Source organism: Carettochelys insculpta, chromosome 30 (genome assembly GCF_033958435.1).
Source record: "Carettochelys insculpta isolate YL-2023 chromosome 30, ASM3395843v1, whole genome shotgun sequence".
Lineage (NCBI taxonomy): Eukaryota > Metazoa > Chordata > Testudines > Carettochelyidae > Carettochelys > Carettochelys insculpta.
Genome location: NC_134166.1, coordinates 6,491,738 through 6,512,255, shown reverse-complemented (window position 1 = coordinate 6,512,255; position 20,518 = coordinate 6,491,738). Strand labels below are relative to the sequence as shown.

General features: G+C 51.0%; 1 protein-coding gene across 1 annotated transcript in view; it reads right to left on the bottom strand.

The window, feature by feature from the left end:
* Positions 1-312: 312 nt before the first annotated feature.
* PLEKHO1 (pleckstrin homology domain containing O1) overlaps positions 313-20,518 on the bottom strand; it is a 30,162-nt gene continuing 9,956 nt past the window's right edge. Inside the window, exons 3-6 of the mRNA XM_074981147.1 lie at positions 8,711-8,851; positions 7,182-7,286; positions 3,277-3,378; positions 313-2,574 (exon numbers count right to left, since the gene is read on the bottom strand). Of these exons, the coding sequence (XP_074837248.1) occupies positions 1,822-2,574; positions 3,277-3,378; positions 7,182-7,286; positions 8,711-8,851 (1,101 nt within the window). The 3' untranslated portion in view covers positions 313-1,821. The remainder of the gene's footprint in view (positions 2,575-3,276; positions 3,379-7,181; positions 7,287-8,710; positions 8,852-20,518) is intronic.

Genomic DNA, 20,518 nt, shown 5'->3' with positions numbered 1-20,518 from the left:
CTGGATCAGAGAATCTCTCCCCCTCCCCCCTTTTTTTAAGGGATGAAATCTGATTCCACTGACCTTGTAAAAGTGGCCCAACACCTGGGAAAGGATATTTCTTGTTAATTCAGTAAAAGCCAAATCTGCCCATTTGTATCATGGCTTTGTGATAAGAACCGAAGTGATCCAGAGGTTCTTCTCCCAGGTGAAGGATAGATTTTGAAGAGAGGCATGAATAACTTAACAGGAGTCAGGTGGAGCTGACCCCCACCCATTTAAACTTTGCAAACAACCAGCCATTAAAGAACCTCAGGCCAATAGAAATATTTCCACCAATGTTGTTTAATTCCAGCTGGTGGGATCTTTTAAAAAAACACAGATCGCCATTTCCCTGCAGGCTTTGCAACCCAAACATCACAGCCTTAGCCGGCAATATGAGTGAAACGGACCCGACGCACAAGGGAACATAATGAGACTCATTTCAAATATGTGAGAGGTACGAAATGTAAACAGTGAAAAGGAAATTAGACATTTCAAACTCAGTCGTTTTTAATATTCTCAAGGGGTCTTTGCAACTTGGGCGAGGAAATTAGATTTCTTTGAAAAAACAACCAATGTTAATTTGCCAGTGTACTTCAACCCCTGGGAGGAATCGGAGCACATTTGCCCTTTGTCTTACTGCATGAAACCTGAGCTACCTATTTAGCAAATTGCTAGACATCAGTCAAGCAAGGAAGCTGAAGTCTAACTTGGCATCCTTTTGAATTTCAGCGGGCCTGATATGGACCTTGTGCTATTGTCAGCTGCGAGACAATGGCATGGCGATTGTGTAAATAGAGTGTGCATAAGCACAGAATCAGGCCCACTAAATCAACAGCAGTGCTCAGCTTTGCTGTTGCTCTCCATGCCAAACCCTGACTTGCCAGTTCCACTCTGGCGTAAATGAAGGAAAGAGAAATGAAAAATGAATCATGGATGCCCTGGATCGAAGGCTCTGATCCTCTGCACAAGAAGGAAGACGTTTTTGTCGCTAAACTCATTGCACCAGGCTAGGAGGAGTCTGCAAAGCATCAGCGGACAGACAGGGTTCGTTTTAACACAGATTGCATACCTGCTGCCTCTATACAGAGGGCTTCATATGTACCACATGTATAACAGCTGCCTGCCACGGGAGTTTGCAAAAGAGGGTTTGGGATCAGTGCAAGAACAACACCAGGAGAGAGCCCTGTAAACTGCAGTTCAGGCAGGTGCAGCTCTCCTGCCACATCTGATGCATCCCAGGCTGGGAATTGCCTCATTCTGACAGTGGAATTCCAACCCTGGCTTGGATGTCCCCCACAAGCATCTTCCAGTTTTTGGATCACCAAGCGCTGACTCTTTTTTTAAAGAGGGGGGTGGGGAAAAAAACCTACATGAGGCTACCAACGCTCTTGCTCACGGAGCCACGCGGCGGCCATGGAATGGCGACTCCGGGTGCAAAGCAGCAAACCCCAGGGTGTACAGAGAGAGAGAACATCCGCCTCTGCTGCTGGGCACCTAACTCCACAAATACGCTTCACAAGGAGCTTTCTAGGTCCGGGTGATTTTCCATCCTTGTAAGCATGACACAAGCAGCCCCAGAATGCTGTGAAAAGATGCTTCAGAGAAAAAAAAAAAAAGGAGGAATCCAAACGGATTTATTAGAACGCTTTTTGTTTCGTGTCGGGCTGGGGGAGATCTGGGAGGGAAAGGGGACTGAGCTTGAGGAGCAAGTTTTGATGAGAACAGGCACCTTGTACTGTTTCAAACACTGTAATCAAAAGAAATCCTCCCCTCGGCCCCCCACCTGAAAGCCGGCCTTCACATCATGCTCTTCCTGTACTGCGGCTGTGAGGTCTGTTTGGATTTAGGGTCCAGCGGCTGCAGTTCTAACTGTTTGTACAGGTCCCTCAGTTCTTTCACCTCCTGCAGCACCTTCTTGGCTTGGCTCCAGGTGGAGGAGGCTTCGCCCAGCAGCCGCTCTGTCTCCTGCAAGATGCTCTCAGAGTCTGACTTGGATGAGGACGAGGTGGTGGAGGCGGCTGTGGTGAGATCTTTTGTCTTTCGCTTCCCTTCGCCGTAGCCCTTCACCTCGCTCAGCAGTTCCTGAGTTTTTTCCAGTTTCAGTGCAACGAGTTCCTGTATTCGGGCCAGCGGCTCAGGCTCTGCAGAGGTGACCTGACCCTCCGGCCCCTTCCTCAGCACTGCTCGCTGCGCAGAAGAGTCCCGGCGGGACAGAATCTCCTCCATGGAGGCACATTTGTTCTTTTCCGAGTGCGAGAGCTTCTTGGGGACCTGTGGGGTGTACATGGTCCCTTTGTCGAAAGAGTCCTTGCGTTTCCCGGCTTTGTCCCAGCAGGTCACCTCCCGTCTCGGTAGGCTCACCGACCGGCCTTTCTCCAAGGACCTGATGTTTTCCGAATCAGCCCGGTGTCGGCCTGCCACCAGGTGCGCCACAGACTTATCCAGGTCTACCCGGAAGCTCTCTTCGCAGGTCCCATGGTCCTCTGGAGAGGTGTCTTCCTCCTGGATAAGGTCCAGCGTCAGCATGCCATCCGACGTTGAGGTAGATGCCTGCAGAGCAGGGAGAGAAAGGCAGGAGTCATGAGCGGATGGAGGCAGAGGCCACCCATCCATTACTTTGAGCATCACAGCACATTCTCTGTGCATTTCTAATACACCTCTCTAGCAGGCTGTGGTGCCCGTGTGCTAACAGGCAGGGGCATGGAAGGGCAAAAGTCTAGAGGCTGAGGCTCAGGAGCAGTGTTACGTGTAGGCCGAGCGCTTGGGCAGCCACTCAGGAGAGATTCAGGTGCTGCCCAGCTGATTAGCAGAGTGCCCACAGCCACCCGGGGCTGGCAGCATGTGTTTATATTGGTGGTGCACCTCCACAGATGCCTCAGTGTACATAACAATACTTATTCTGCCCACAGGTGGAAAAAATTAGGAGGAACCCTGCTTGGGAGGCCTGGATTCTGTTCCCAGATCTGACACAGCCTCCTCATGTGACCTTGGGCAAGTCTTTTATTCCACCCCATGCCTCAGCTGCCAGCCAGTAAGGCACACCTCTATTCAGAATTAGAAAGTGACACATCCATTTGTTTCACGCAAGCCAGGAAACAGCCATCCATCTTCACCAATCCTGGTTGCTTTTCAACCCGGAGCTAGAAGACTCTGAATCATCTTCCACCCATGTCACAACAAATAAATGCATAAGAGAATGTGAATGTTGGAAGTGATCCACCTGAACTTGGGCCCAGGGTTTAGACTACATACCACAGCCATCAAGTGTCCCCGGGTCGGAGGCCGTCTGGAGTGCTGGATTTTTGCTCTGTCACGGGTCGGATGGGCGAGGTAGCTGTCCTCCTCAACAGTCACCTGCAAGGAGACACAAGAGTGGTGATAAAGGTTGTCAAACACCCCAGTGCTTGAGAAACGCAAACCACAAGGTCATGACTCCCTGCCAGGGTTCCCTCTATATTTTCCATCCATGGGCAGAATAAATTTTGCATGTGCACCAACGCATGTCTGGATGTGCACCACCCATAGAAACACATGCTGCTTTGAGCACTCTGCTAATCAGCTGGGTGGGACCTGAATCACTCCTGGGTGGCTGCAGGGAACACTGCTGGACCTGGGTCAGTAGTTCCTGGGGCGTAATTTATTTAACCACTTTTGCCTTTCTGTCTGTGATCTGTCCAGGAGCTGATGGCAACACTTCCCACTGTCACCATGGTGCAGAAGAATTTGCTCATATGTTTCGGGAGGAACTCTCAGGCTGCAGATTGTTTGAACTGCAAACTGCAAATCCAAAAGTCAAACATACAGTTTGCAGAGGACCCTGGCAAATATTCCAGATAATAAAAACCCAGCTTTGCATCACGAAATACACTGGCAAAACCCAAGAGATATAACATTCGCTGAACTCTGCTGGAATCAAAACTTGCTTTGAACTGGAATCAGTTATTTGGGAGGGGCAAAAGAATTCCACTGGTGGTAACAAATCCAAACCTTCCAGCCACTGGCAAAGATGCATGTGATGTGCTGTCTGCCCCAAAAAGTGTTTGCAGAACACCAAACAGCAAAGCCAAAACCAAGAGAACTTGAGACACTGGCATTGGAAAAGGTATAGAAAAGGGCAAAAAATGATGAGGGGTTTGAATAAGGTGCCAAAGAAGAAATGTTAAAAAGTCTGTGAAGTTTCAGCTTAGAAAAGAGGAGACTGAGGTGGGATAGGCTAGAAGTCTATAAAATCATGACGGGCATGGGGAAAGTGAATGAGGAAAAGTTATTTATTTTTTCCCCATAACATAAGAACTAGGGGTCATCCAACAAAATTAACGGGTAGCAGGTTTAAAACTAACAAAAGGGAGTTTTTCTTCAGTTGGCCTGTGGAACTCCTTGCCCAGAGGAGGTTGTGAACACCAGGACTTTAACAGGGTTCAAAAAAGAACTAGATCAATTCATGGAGGTTAGGTCCATCAATGGCTATTAGCCAGGATGGGTAGGGACGGTGTCCCTGGCCTCTGTTTGTCAGAGGCTGGAAATGGATGACAAGAGCGAGATCACTTGATTATCTGTTCTGTTGACTACGTCTGGGGCACCTGGCATTGGCCACTGTAGGAAGACAGGAGACTGGGCTAGGTGGCCCTTTGGTCTGACCCCGTGTGGCTGTTCTTATCAGCATATGAGAATCTCACTATCTATTTTAGTTTTTGATATGGCCATTCATCATTGTAGTATCTCCCATGTGAGACTGTTCACAAGAGCAGAGTCCTTAGCCGACCTGAATTACGGGATGAGGATGGACCAGGCTGATCAGAAATGCAGGGCATCACATCTGAGTCCCGGGGGAGGAAGAGGAGAGTGAAAAGTCATCCGCCGGGCTGTTAAGCCACTTGAGGCCCTCCTTTGAGCTGCAGACCTCCTGTTTGCCATGGCAAGCCACCTGCGTTGCTCTCCCAGACCAGTGGCTGCTTGTGCCATTTTAAAGGTGTGGCTGTAGGCTGATGTAGTGACACCGGCGCCACTGTGCATGAGGACATGGCTTTCCATTTAAACCTGGCTTCTATCAGTTTTGCTTGTGTTGGCAAAAGTGGGCCTTGTTTGCATGGGGAAGTTGGACCAATACCTCTTTGGTGTTTCCAGCAGAAGCTCTCTGACATCCTCTCACAAATCAGCCTCGTTTTGGTACCTCCTGCACCTGAGCTCACAATAATTCCACCACCAGCCGATGCCTCTACAGTTCATCCTGCTGCTTTCGCACAGCATCTGGGTGAACAGCTGGCCTAGCCTGCCCCATTGCCTGTGCACACTCCACCACTTCCAGCACAAGCTGCATGGAGCCAGACAGCTTTAAAATGAGATGTGCCCTGCATGGTGATGAGTCCTCCCAGTGTTAGGGACCAGTCAATCCTCAAGCCTAGTGCTGGTCAGGTGACTCGCAGGGCAGGTTTATAAACCTCAGAACAGTGTCCCAGTGTTCCTTTGTGGCTTGAAATCCCTCTGGGTCTGAGGGAGGGGACAGACTCCACTAAGGTTGCTTCTTTCCAGCCCTGCTCTTATTTTATTCCAACCCTGCTCTTGATTCTTGATTCTGGGTCTGACCCCTAGGCCTGACCTATCCTCATGTTGGGCTCTGACATGCATCCACAAAGGGTCCGTGTTCTCTGTAAGCTGAGCACTTGGGTGGCCGCCCAGGAAAGATTCAGGTGCCACCCAGCTGATTAGCAGAGCATTCACGGCCATCCGTGGCAGGGAGCCTGTGTTTCTATTGGTGGTGCCCATCTGCACACGCCTTGGTATTGCTCCCAGGAATGGAAAAATATTACAGAGAAGACTGCTCAGGGTCTCTGTCTCATCTTTACCTCTTTGCCACAGGATGGGATCTTAAATGGGGAGGTGGAAAGGATGGGGTGGAGGATGCTGGTCTCCATGTAGTTAAAACACAAGGCTCAAATTCATCCTGGGCTGTCAGCTATTGCATGTTTCAGTCATGCCTCCAGGACACCAGCCCAGCTCACAGGGCCCTGTGCAGACACTTATCAAAAGACAGTCCCTGCCCCATGGTGCTCACAGTCTAAACAGGACAGATAACGGGGTGGATTCCTGGGCACTTCAGTACAGCATGCTGTGGTCTCTTAAGATACAAGTGAGGGCAAGATAGTAGAATCATAGGATTCTAGGGCTAGAAGGGACCTCAGGATGTCAATGAGTGCAGCCCCCTATCCAAAGCAGGATCAACCCCAACTAAATCATCCCAGCCAGGACTTTGTCATGCCTCTAGGGCTGAAGATTCCACCACCTCTCTTGGTGATGCATTCCAGTGCTTCACCACTCTCTTAGTGACATTGTTTTCCCCAATATCCAGCAGAGACCTCCCGCACTGTATGAGACCATGGCTCCTTGTTCTGCCATCCGCCAATACTGAGAGAAGCCTCACTCCAGCCTCTCTCTTTAGAACCTCCCTCCAGGAAGTTGAAGGCTGCTATTCAATTGCCTCTCGCTCTTCTCTTCTGCAGACTAAATAAGCCCAAATCCCTCAGCCTCTCCTTATGGGTCTCTCATCTCCTCTGTTGTCCAGGTGATCCCCTGGGTGCTTTTTGGGGCTCTGTCTCAGGAGGCTGCCCTCCCAGGATTTATATCCCCAGAGATAGCACAGGTGTTGGTCAAAGAACCTGGAAGTCATACAACGCAGCATGTAGTCAACACCTGGCCTATGACATGGTAGGTGGTCACAGTGTCCACCAGAGCTGGGCTGACTGTCATCCACCAAAGCTTTGCACCTCTGGTTGTGAGACGGAGAAAGAGACCTGTTTGCGTGAAGGCAGGGAGGCCGGGCAACCTTTCCCACAAGATCTCCACAGCCAGCGGCAGCTCAGAGCAGCCATCCTCCCAGCCCAGACTGACAAATTTGGGATCACTGGGCAAGTGCCACTGTGCGAACACTGGTTGTGCAGATGCTTTTAAATGGGGGCTCGTGCTCTGAACCCCACTGCTCACCTAGAGATGGGAGCACCAGCTGGAACCTCTCCACAGCTATTTTATTTCTGCTGACCCCAGCTGGGAGACCAGCTCCCAGGCAAACGCATCTTAGGCAGGAGAACTGAAGCCAAAGGTTCCCCCCAGGATTAAGGCTGAGGCAATGGAGCGGGGGCCCCAGCCCTGAGGGAACGGCTCACCTCGTCTAAGATGCGGTTTTTGGCTCGGGTGATGGCAGAGTTGAGGGCGTTGATCCAGGATTCTTTCTCTTCCGGACTGACCGCCAGGAAGACCAGATTCGGTGCCTAGGAGAGAGGGAATTCACATCAGTGTCATCGGGGGAGGTGGGGGGGAGGGGCAAAAGGGGGTAGTTGCCCCACAGCTGAGCATTTCAAAGGGCCCCAGACCTCTAGCTGCCACTGCCACTACTACTCCAGGCCTCTTTCAAGTGCTGTGTCAATGTTGCTCTGCTGTGAGTGAGTTTGGGGGGGGGGGGCGCAAGTGTGCGGGAGCAGTGCTGTGGTCCTGGCAACGCTAAGGACTGACTGCCCTTAGTCCCGCCCCTTTCTCCTTTGGCCCTGCCCCTTCAGGAACACAAAACCTGTCCCCTCTCTTCCCTTGCCCTGGGGCCAATCAGCCCCACTGGTGCTGCGCCCAGCGCCTGGATGGCAATGCGTTGGCGTGGTCCCCATTCAGAGAAGCCACCAAGCAAAAGATGTGGGAAGCCGCACAAAGCCCAGTTTCTCCACTAACATGAGCCCACCCAGCTCCACGACTGACAAAACTGACAGCAGCAGAGGACCACGCTGGGGGTCTGTTTTATTTCTTGGGAAAAAACGCACCGCCACCCACCCATAATAGCTGAAATGTTTCCAGTCCTGCTAAATGGTTCAGTTCTAATTCCTGGTGAAGGTTGCGGTCTGTGTCAAGATCCCCCAAATGCTTTGCCCATCCCATCTTGAGAGGAACCCCCATTTTCAGCATCTGGAGCTAAATGATTGGCTTATTTAATGACACAGGCCAGAGGCCTGATTCTACTGCCATGACCAGTCAATGGCCATGTCTACATTAAAGTGAGCTGTCTTCCGACAGTAACTTCTGTTGACATATTGTGGCCAGAGAGCAAAGCGAATCAAAAAAATGATCCGCTCTGCCGAAAGAGAGTGGCTGGACCACCTGGCTTTTCTCGCAGGAGAACGGCCAGCCAGAAGCACAGCAGACAGGGTTGCCTGGTGACCCAGAAGCCCGGAGCATCCATCTGGCTTTTCTGTTGACAGATTGTCGAGAAAGGCGTTGTGCCTCGTGGGGGAAAGGCAGAAGGCTGTCGACAAAAGTGTCGCATTCTGTTGACAGAATGCATTTTTGGGGTGGACGCACTGTGACTTTTGCCAACAAAACTGGGGTTTCGTCAACAAAACTCTCTCGTGTAGATGTAGCTACTGAGAGAAACTCCTGGCCATCACTCATCACTGTAGGATCTCCTGCCTCCAGCAGATGGCGGTTCGTAGGTCTTAAAGCCAGAAGGGACAATTGTGGTCATTTGCCCGGAGGCTCTGCACAGCACAAGACAGAGAATTCTTCCCTGTGACTGCTGTGCCCAGCCCCATAATCTGAGAGGTGAGGGGGACTACGCCTTTTGAAAGGGCAAAAGGTGGGTGACTGGACTGCCATAGTCAAAGGAACCCTCGGTCTTGGGGAAGGTGATCACCAGCAGTGGAGAAAGCTGTACCGTGTTTCCAGGCTGTTTGGAGTGTGCTAGTGTGAACTTGCTGTGGTTCTTTTTGCTTCTGCTTTTGGATTTCCTGAGCTCTTCACATTTTTCATAGTCGCTCAGGTCGAACACTTCCTGGGCGTTCTTTTCATCTTTTACCTATGAAGCAAAAATGAACAGCTGTCAGTGGTAGGCCATTGCAGACAAAGGTTTTCTGCTCTGGACAGGCTGCTGGTGGGATGGCTTTACTGGAACTGCTCACTACTTGTGGTGTATACATTTATAGCCTCTGTGGTGTCACTCTGGCTGTGTGCTTATACTTGCTTTCCATTCTGAGGGCTGCACTGTGTACGTACACCTGACGTAGTAGACCCCGTTATGTCAGGAGTCTTAGATGCGTTTATGTTTGAAGGAGCTTTTCAATGGCACAGTTTGAGATAAGTGTCTGCCCGCCCTGCGAGAGGAAGACTATGGTAGAATACTAGCTTGGTGCTTAAGAGACCTGGGTTCAAATAATAGAAACACATAAGATCAGGGTTGGAAGAGACCTCAGGAGGTCATCTAGTCCTTCCCGCTGCTGAAAGCAGGACAACCCCAGCTAAATCAACCCAGCCAGGGCTTTGTCGTGTCTGTCCTTAAAAACTGCTAAGGTTGGAGATTGAACCACCTTCCTAAGCAACCAATTCCAGAGCTTTACCAATCTCCTAGTGCAATAATTTTTCCTGATATCCAACCTAGAGCTCCCTCACTGCTCCTTGTTCTATCATCTGCCTCCACTGAGAACAGCCTCTCTCCATCCTCTTTGTAATCCCCTTCAGGTACTTGAAGGCTGCCATCAAATTCACCCTCACTCTTTTGAAGACTAAACGGACCCAGTTCCCTCAGCCTCTCCTCATAAGTCATGCGACCCAGCATCCTAAACATTTTTGTTGCCCTCCGCCAGCCTATCTCCATTTTGTCCTTCTTTCTAGAATGGTGGGGGGAGGGGAGCCCAAAACTGGATGCAATACTCCACGTGGGGCTACACCAGTGAGAGAATCCCAAATGTGCTGTTGGCTTCCTGTGTGATCTTGGGCAAGTCGCTTTGTCTGCCTTGTCCAGATGTACACGGGAGGGCACAGGGCTGTGGCGATCACTGTATTAAAGATGGTGAGGTGCTGAGGTATTTCAGTGCTGAGGAGGCATCATACAACAGTCACAGGGACCCAGCTCTCATTGAGCATCAAATTCAAACTGTCCTTTGCAACTTTTGAAAACCTTTTCCTTTGATTTCTGTGTAGTGTGGGATTTCCAAAGTCCATGCACCTCGCACACCTCTATTTACACCCTTATGAAAAACTCCTGCTTTATTCCTGAGGGATTTCAGTGGCGGGTCGGACAGGTGGAATTTCCAGTTTCCTCACGCCCCTGCAATTGCGGCTGTGATGACGTGGGGGTGGGGGGGGAAGGATTTTACTTCCCTGTGGTGCCTCAGTTTCCCTTGGCACAGCATCAGTGCATAGTGGTGAAGAGAGTTTCGGTGTGATGACTTTTCACACGCAGGCCAGGCCCTTCCTGCTCTTCATAACCTACACAGCCAGGTGACACCTTTCTTCCCCGGGAAACAGCACAAAGCCGAGGAGGGGTCGGGATGGTTTGAATTGGACCTGGGCAGCTGGGGAGTGGGGCAGTTGACTGACTTGAGAAGGAGGGAGGAGGACCAGGGCCCTGGCTCCTGGACCCACTCTGGGCCCTGCTCCCCACAATGGAGGGTACTGACGGCTTCTGAGTTCTGTACTGACAAGTCTGTTCTACGCCGCATCACTGTTGACTAATAAACTCTGTGTTCTCCCTGCTGAACAAGAGTCACATCTGACTGCGGATGGGGTGCAGGGCCTGGGGACCCCCACACTCCATGACTGCAGCCCACGTGCCAGACACTGCCAGAAATTTTTCAAATCTCTGCACCCAATGAAATTGCAACATGTGCTGTGAGAAAGCTGTTAGCAGCCCACCCCCTACCCCATCCCCCTGGACTGCCAGGAGCCCCTCCCCCGCACAAGACAAAGCTACAGGTCTCCTTTGGTCTTTCACAGCTGTTCACACCCCTGTCCCAGTTAATACCCCTTCTGGCTCTGGCGCACCAGGTCAGGCAGCAGGCATAGGCTGGAGAAAGGAACGTATATAGTTCTTTGTTGAAAAAACGTGACTTTGGGCTTGTTTTCCCTCCTTGAAAATCAACTCCACAGAGCTGCACACAATCTGCTGCGTTAAAATTCAGACACAGTCCACCTGCTGTATCATTTTTACGCCTGCGTCCATCGTTCCCTGTAAGCTGTGCACTTGTGCAGCCACCTAGGAGAGAGTCAAATGCCACCCAACCGATTAGCAGAGTGCCCACCACTAGGCATATATTATATATCTATATCTATATCTATATATATATAGATATAGATATATAATATATATATTATATATAATATAATAATACATATTTCTACTAGTGGTGCACATTCGATTAGCAGATGCAATCACATTAGCTCTCAGGGCCTTTCGGAAGACGGCACAACAAAAGTTTTGGAGGATAAAGATTAGCGGTTTCTATTTTTAAGCAGGCTGTATTATTTCACAGCATGCAATGACAGCTGTTTCATGAGGCCAAGGCAGACAGCCAGTCCCAGGTTTCTGACACAGGTTTCTGTCGCTGAGCCTCATCCCTTGTGAAGAGGCAACAGGAAAAAATCGTGGAAGTGCAAAAGTTCAGAGAACAGGGCGTGGTGAACAGACGATTACTGGTGAACACCTAGCTTATCAGCTACTTCAACTCACAGTGGCTACGTCTACACTGGCCAAAAACTTCGAAATAGCCATGCAAATGGCCATTTCGAAGTTTACTAATGAAGCGCTGAAATACATATTCAGCGCCTCATTAGCATGTGGGCGGCCGCGGCACTTTGAAATTGACGCGGCTTGCTGCCACACAGCTTGTCCAGACAGGGCTCCTTTTCAAAAGGACCCTGGCTACTTCGAAGTCCGGGACTTCAAAGTAGCTGGAGTCCTTTCGAAAAGGAGCCCCATCTGGACGAGCCGCGCGGCGGCTAGCAGCGTCAATTTGAAAGTGCCGCGGCCGCCCGCATGTTAACAAGGCGCTGAATATGTATTTCAGCGCTTCATTAGTAAACTTCGAAATGCCATTTGCATGGCCATTTCGAAGTTTTTGGCTAGTGTAGACACGGCCAGTATGTTTATGCAGCTCCTTCAGAAGAGACTGCACCTGAGGGCCTGAATCTCACTGATACAGGTTGAACTTCTCTAATCTGGCATCCTCGGGACCTGACTGGTGCTGAACAAGAGAATTTGCCAGTCCACAAGAGGTCAGTATTGTCTAGCAGCATTACCAGTACTTCTACTGCTTACTGGGCTCTTAGAAGACATTTAGGGGTAGATTACAGCTACATAACAACACAGAACACTGAGAGCCAGGACTGGAAACAATCTTTATAGGACACAGGGAAACTCGGCCACACCCATGATAAGTGGTCAACTGGCTAACTCAAATCATGCCAGATCATGGATGTTGCAGGATGAGAGAGCTCTAGATTAGAGAGATTCAACGTGTACTATGGTCCCTTTACACTACCTATGTAAGGTAATGGCTCCCATTTCTGCCATCTCCCACAGGCTTTAATGTGTTTATCATCACAGCCTGCTGTGGGACAGAGTGGTGCTATTATCCCATGGCACAGATGGGGAAACTGAGGCACAGAGCAAGGGCGTGACTTGCCCAAGGTCACAGGGGAAGATTGTGCTGGAGTAGGAGCTCGAGTCTGGATCCATGGTGTCCAACCAGTTCTGAAGCAGTAGTGAACTACAACAAACTAGCCACATTATTCTGAAAATACATGCGTTCAAGCCAAGTAGCCACACTCAGCCAGCCAAATAGCCACATGTGGCTGATGTGTTGGACACTATAGCCGCGTCTACACGAGCTGGCTACTTCGAAGTAGCCGTGCCAACTTCGAACTAGCGCCCGCCATGTCTACACATGGCAAGCGCTATTTCAAAGTTGAAATCGACATAAGGCAGCGAGACGTCGAAGTCGCTATCCCCAACAGGAGATGGGAATAGCGCCCTACTTTGACGTCTGCAACCAGTTGTCGGCTCTGTGGATCTTGAGTTGTTTAGTGCAAGTGTGTCTGGGAGGGGCCCTTTAAGGGACCGGCTTGCTGTTGCCCGGGAAGTGCCAGTCCGCCCTGTGAACCCTGTCTGCAGCTGTTCCTGGCACCCTTATTTCGATGTGGGCCGCTTTGGCACATAGACGCTCCCCTGCAGCGCCTACTTCGATGTAGTGCTGCCCAACGTCGACGTTGAATGTCGACGGCACCAGCCCTGGAGGACGTGTAGACGCTAATCATCGAAATAGCTTATTTCGATGTTGCCACATCGAAATAAGCTATTTCGATGTAGCATACACGTGTAGATGTAGCTTATGGGTCAGATCCTAGGCTAGTTCTGTAAGCACTGGCCCACCTTTCCAGCACAAAGAGCCATTAATGCAGGTATACCTGTAACTGACATCCACTAAAAGGTCTTTGTGCAAGAGGAGAAACCTGGAGTGGAGCACTGGCTGCGGATCAGTCTTTGCATTCCCCGTTGGAGGATTTCCTGCCTCCCCAGGTGAATACCTGGAGGTGGAGGCTGGGGAGTAGATTTAGCTTGTTGAATACAGCAGGGCTTGCCTAGGCTCCTGGGACAACAGGCTTCCTCTAGCCTGGGTCTGCCCTTACTGTAGGATGAGATTTTCCAAACAGGCTATGTGAGTTAGGTGCTCAGCTCTCACCAGCTGTCAGCAGGAGCAGAACTGGGCCCTACATACAATCCTGGGGCTTAGAAATGGAGTTGGAGCAAAGACAGTCACAGAAACAATGTTCCCATTCAGCAATCCATATCCATACGTGGATAGGGAAGTGTATAAATAAAACCCAAGTGGGTTAGATTCCACAGTCTGGGTGCAGGAGAACTTGTGTCTATCTTTTTAAATGCCAAATCTTTCAAGGAAGCCAGTCAATTTCTGCTCTGTTCCCTTACAATGGGCAAAGACACCTCCCCGGTGCCATGTTCCAGCCAACAAAATACTCATAATTTCAGATGTCGGCTCAGCTAGGCCAGCGGGAATTGACTGACTAATAACTCTTTTCGTGCATGCAGGAGCTCGCCCCATGGCCACCAGGTTTGCTGCCAAGAAAGTGCACCTTAAATGTCTTGCCTCTGGTGCTTACAAAGTTTTAAAGAACTCAGGTCCACAACTGGCCCAAATCAAAGCCCTAGATTCAACCATCTTCGATCTCTGGGGAGGTTAGAAACCAGACATGGGGACTGGATTCACATTTTGCAAACGGCCCCGTCTTTCTGATGGGTTGAAAAAGTCTCAGTTTCCGTGCATCCCTGTCACTTAGCGCACTCAAATCGAGACCCAGATCCAGCCAATGTTTACAGAGACTGCATCACAAGACCTCAAGAGAGTAGACAGTGGAGCATGTACAGTAAATAACTGGCACACAGTGGTAAGTGTGCAAAACAGGAGCTGGTTTGAGCCAGCCTCCTTTGACAATAAAATCTTCAATGACACAATCGCTGTCTTTAGTTAGAGGACTGTGAACAGAATGGGTGATGCTCTCTTAACGAGCAGCAAATCAATATGGTATTTTCTGCTGGTCGCTTGCATCTGTACTTCCAATGTTATGTCCACAGAAGCACTGCCACTGATGTCCTTTGATAATAGGGATGGCATTTTGGGTGCTTTGGAAATGCCAGCTTGAATCTGTATCCCTATAAATATGCAGAGCCTAGTTCTCACGTACCAAGGCACTGGTTGTGGAAAAGGGACATCAGCTGAGTGGGGCTGTAATTTATGCCCGTCTGAAGGTGGCTTTGCGCTGCCAGAGTGGTGTGAAGGGGACATGATGTCACTGAGAAATAGGCCCCTTAATGGTGATGTGATTTTCACACCCGCAACATGGTTTTCTCACACCTACAATGTGGTTTTCACCAGCCGCAAAAGGTGCTGCGCCTCCAACCACAACAGGACTCAACAGCTGATTCCTGCCACATCTCTGCCGCCAAGAGATGGAGCGAGAGAAATAAGCAAGGAAGCAAAATGACATGGAGGGCAGATTCTGTGAGCAAACAGTGAACCTGACAGGGAACCATCCACTTAGGTATTTCAAAGGTCCTACCCAGCCAGCTCCGCCCCCAAGTTGGAAACACCAGAGTGACACCAAAAACGGGCACATGGATGGGAATTTATCACATCTGTGGGTCCTCTGTCTATTTCAGAGATACGAGCCTGACAAATGTCTCCTCCTCTAAAACAAACCCACTGGAACAATCACCCCCGCCAAAAGCCCAAGTTACCAAATACCAGTGAACTGAGTGTCCCAGTGTGTATTTCTGTCCTCTGCCTTCGTCTGAGACTAGGGCGACCATATCTCCCTGTCCCAAATACGGGACAGGGAGATGTGGGGGAGAGGGGTGGCTCCTCCAAGCCCCAGGGAGCTGGGACGGAGGCAGCAGCTGCTGGTGGTCTCCGGGAATCCCAGGGAAGCCGCAGTTGCCAGCAATGCCCCAGGGAAGCTGCAGCCGCTGGCGATCCCCCAGAGCCCCGCGGAAGGGGCAGCCCCCCGCTGCTCCCCGAGGCCTGGGGAAGCGGCAGCTGCCCAGGCTCCTCCTGCTTCCCCAAGGCTCAGGGAAGTGGGAGGGGGGCAAATACAGGACAATGAGTCCCTTTTAAAAAATGTCAGGACACCTTTTTAGTGGCTCAAATATGGGACCGTCCTGTCCAGCACAGGATGGACGGTCACCCTGCCTAGGACCCTCCTGGCCTTTGCTTAAAGAGGTTACCAAAATCGAATAGCTCACAAGGCTGGCTATCTATCTCCCTTGCGGTGCTCCACGAGAGATGGGGCTGTCGTGGAGTGCAAGCAGTCACCAGGCCCCCATCCGCAGTCAGCCGTGACTCTCACTCATCAGGGAGAACAGAAAGTTTATTAGTCGACAGGGACACAGCATAGAACAGACTTGTCAGCACAGAAAATCAGAAGCCGTCAGTACCATCCATCTGGGAAAGAGGGGTCCAGAGGGGATCCCTGAGCCGGGGCCCTGGTCCTCCTTTGTCCCTCTCCAGCTAGATGAGACCGCCCCACTCCCAACTGCCCAGTTCTAATTCAAACCAGCCGGGCCCCTCCTCTCTCCTTTGCCCTGTTTCTGGGGAAGAAAGTTGTCACCCGACCGATGGCCTAGGTTACAAAGGCTCTGTCTACAATAGAGGGTTTTGTCGACAAAACCCATGGGGCTTCCAACTAAAGACACGCTCTGTCAACATACTGCTGACAGAACTCGCCGCTTTTCTCGACAGCCTGCTGCCTCTCCCCACGCCTTTCTCGACAGAATCTGTTGACAAAAAAGCCACGTGGCCACTCCGTGCAGCCCTGTCTGCTGTGCTTCCGGCTGGCTTTCGTGTGTGGCCACGATCTGTAACTTCTGTCGAGAGATCGCTGTAGTGTAGACATAGCCAAAGAGCAGGAACTTCCGCTGTCTATGTGTGAGAAGTCATCACACTGAAACTCCCATTACCACTATGCACTGATGTTGTGCTTAGGGAAACTGAGGCTCAGCCACTCATCCCCTGGGCTCTCCTGCAGACTTCCCCCATGTGCAACTCCCTGCTCCGCCGGCTTCCTCCTCCGTTGTCCCCTGTCCTGCCAGCTGACTTCTGCAGACCCTGCCACAGTTGACTGCACAGCAGGTCTGGAGGTTGCCACTGCTTAAACAAAAAACCTAAATTCTGTTTAAGCTGTGGCAGCCTCCGGAGCCGCAAGTGGTTCCTTAAAGAGCCACATGTGGCTCCGGGGCTGCAGGTTGCTCACCCCTACTCTAAGTTGAGCACTTGGGCAGCTGCACAGGAGAGATTCAGGTGCCACCCAGCTCACAGCCAGCAACATGTGTTTCTATTGGTGGTGCACATCCACAGATACCTGGGCGCACATAACAAAATTTACTCCACACATGGATGGAAAAAATTAAGGGGAAACATTTCTCTTGGCAGGGGCAGGATTTGCAAAGAATGCCGAGCCCTATGCAGATTAGCTCTTCAGCCCGTGGAAACTGGATTTAAAGTGTCTCACATTTCACTTGCCTCTTTTGCAAAAAACAAAACAGAAGGTAAAAACATGGTGACTTATGATTAGCATACTTGTATTTTGTGTTCTTTGTGCTACACTCCATCTCTGTCTTATCTGATCTCCTGCTTCCTTGAAACACGGTGTATATTTAAAATGAGGAAGGATGTCCTTGGGGTTTGGGAATGGGATCTGCAACCCTTCCCCTTTGGCATTTTGTATTCCAATTTTGCTCCACTCCGTTGCTGAAAATCTTTGTCTGTGTACTAGCTTAAGTGAAATGAGCTTGGTTGGGTCTCACCCTGGCTCCTCCTGGGTAATGTCTTCATGAGACTCAGCCTGAATCTTTTTTAGGTCTCTTCTTTAGCATCTCAAGGAAATAAACGGAGAATGAGCTTCTGGCTCCCTCTCAGAGGCGATTCTTTGCAGGGCAGGGGTGAGACGTAGCCTGAGTAGGTTGGGGAGGATGCTTGCCCTGCAGCTGTCTGGGCTGTATTCAGTCTGTTTAGGCCTTAGTCCTCCAGCGCTATCAATCCAGCATGTTTCTCACACTAAGATCCACTGCCCTTATTTGCCATCCCTGCCACTTCACTGAAGCAAACAGATTTGCACAGGTTTCCATTTGACTTGCAGCTTTTTAGGGAAGGGCTGGTCTTTGTGTCCTGCGTTTGTACAGCACCGAGCACAGGAGTGTCCTGGCCCACGGCTGTGACTCCGAGGCATTACCACAGTGAATACACAATAATTTACTCTTGCAGCACTTGGCCTGACATGAACGGTCTGACATGAAGTGGGTATTAGTCAGGCAAGTCCTGAGACAAGCTGACATTATAGCATACTCCGCCGTTCATTTTGTTGCTTCAGCCTCATTCCCCCACCCGATTCATCCCTCCTAGCTGCCTGTCATCTGACGTCTGGACTGTGAATGCGCTGTCACCTCGTGCAAGTCACTTCACCACCCCAGACCTCAGTTTTCCCCCATCTGTCCCGTGGAAAGAATGATACAAGTTGTCCTGGGACTGGACTCAATGACCTCTTGAGGTCCCTTCCAGTTCTAGGAGTCTATGATTTTTTTCTTTTAACAAAATCCAAAATTTCCCTTTGGAATTCCAGCCACAAGATGGGGTGAATTCAACGGCTTAATGGGCCTCTAAAAAGTCTCTGTTGCTAATGAGCAATCCAGAGCTAGATTAGCTCAGCAGTCCTGGGCTCAACTCCTGGCACTCACATGGTGAACCTACGCATGTCATTTAATTCCTCTGTGCCTCAGTTCCCCCATCTGTACAATGGGGAGAATGACACTCTCCCACCTCACAGGGGGCTGCGAAGGAGAATGCTGCAGCCAATGGAAACTCCCCAGAGGATTTAGGAAAGCAGGATACAGCCCCTGGAAAGACAGTTTGCCTTGGAACGTGACATGGGATCCACTTGTGCTGGGAAACGTGCCAGCTGCTGCAAATAAGCTTCTTGCTTCAGAGTCTGATCCTGCCCCTCCTTTAAGAGGGGCAGGAAGAAACTTCCACAAGTGGCAGATGGTTCCATAACTGCCCTGACTTGGAAGCAGCTGCGCTGGCTGCTGCTGGGCATAGAATGTGATAAGGCTGGTCCTTTAGTGCAGGGCCCTGCCTCGCCTTGACACGTCTGCTGCCTCCCTGCCGGGACAGATCAAGCAGCTCAGCTGAAGGAGCTGGAAGGAGGTTCTGAGGACAGCCTGGCCAGCTGGGAGGGGAGGGAGGAGAGAACACGAGGGGGCCATTTGGGAGGGTGGCAAGGGGACAAGGACAGCAGCTGTGCATAACGCCACACTGCTCGCGCTTCTCCCCATGCCTCGCCCTGTCAGGGAGCGGGGGAAAAGTACACAGCTTGTGTGAATCACTCCTCTGCCCACTCCCCTCACCTGCCAGGAGGGAGGGGCAGGCACACAAACCATGTCGTTTTCCTTCGCTCCCGGACAGCCAGGGGAAGGGGAAGAAGAGCAAGCGGTGTCCCTGTATGCTTGGCTGCTGTCCCCTCGGCGCTCCCCTCCCACACTCCCAAAATGGCGCCTTTGTTTTGTTGTTACTTTCCCCTTTGGAGAATCAAACTGTGCCCAGAAGGGAAGCGTCTGAGTGGACTGTAGGGGTGGTGCCCAGTGCTCCCTCTAATTTTTTTCTATCTATGTACGGAATAAATTTTGTTCTGTGCACTGAGGCATGTGCAGCACCAATAGAAACGCACGCTGCCAGCCGTGGGTAGCTGTGGGTGTTCTGGTAACCAGCTGGCTGGCACCTGCATCTCTCCTGGGTGGCTGCCCAAACACTCAGCTTACTGGGAACACTGGTGGTGTCAGACAATACTTAATTTGCCATGAAAAAGGTGCCTGGGCTATGTACTGCCCAGCCTAGAGGCAAATTAAGCACTGGTCTCAGCCCTTCCCAGCTAGCACCTCTGCTGGGCTTAACAGCTGGGAGGCCTTTGCTAATAACGCAGTTCCTAGGGACACATTTTAGGGCTGTGAGTGCAAGTGTCAGGGGGCTGCAGGCAGTGACCATCTTGTATCTGTCCCCATCCCTTCCTCTCCCAGTCCCTCTTCCTCTCATGGCTCGGCTATTTTTCTTTCTTGTACGTTCCTTGTCAGGAAAGGTTATTTCCAAGATCAAACTCAGCCCAGCTGGGCATCTGTCAGCAGCTGGGAGAGAGACTGTTTTTCACACCTACCTCTGTTGGGTTCCCTGGAGCATCCCAGAACCTGACAGTGTATAAGGGAATTGGGAATGGGATTTTGGTTGGGGTCACCAGCAGTGTTTCCTGTACACTAAGCGCTTGGGCAGCCATCCGGGAGAGATTCAGGTGCCGCCCAGCTGATTAGCAGAGCACCCATAGCCAGTGGTGCGTGTTTCTACTGGTGGTGCACATCGGCACAGAACAAAATTTATTCCACCAACAGATGGAAAAGAATAAGAGGGAACCCTGTCCCTGGTTCCCATCTGGTCCCAGTGGGGAAGAGCTAGAAATCACTCCTAACAGCTGTTGGGTGTGATGAGTGAGGGGGTCTCAGCCTAGTGCACAAAGGGTACAGTGACACTTTGAGCTGGGGGTGTGATTCCCAACTCGAGCAGGCCTGCTCACACTAGATACAGATTGGTGCAAAAGCAGCGGGACAGGCTAAGTGCCCGGAGCATGTGTCTAGCGCCTGGGATGGTACCCAGGGTGGCTGGCTCCTCCCCCTGCCATGGCTCCATCTTGAGCACGCCAGTGCGGTCACAGCGGCCAAGAGGTGTGTCTCCCCCCAGCGGGAAATCTCCCCTTCAGTTCCAAACCCAGACGCACCCAAATGCATCGCTGTCGAGACCCCCTCCCCCATGCGGGCAATCCCTGTTGCAAGGTGAAAGGCCGAACGGGAGAGTGAGCCAAATGGCCTTGCTCCCAGGGAAGGGCTGCAGCGTAGCAGCCGGGGAAGCAGGCACAGCTTCTGCCTCACTCTGTGCACACTGGGAGGTTCCTTCTCCAGGGGCTAAATCCAGCACCTGTCATAAGCACTAAAACAACAGATAAGAGCGAGGGCCGGGAGGTGAGGGGTGTTCCCAGGATGGAACATCCACTAATGACACTCGCAATGATGAGGATGACGATTTACATTACAGTAACTTCTAGAGAGCCCGGCTGAGAGGCAGCCGGCGGGAGGGGGCTA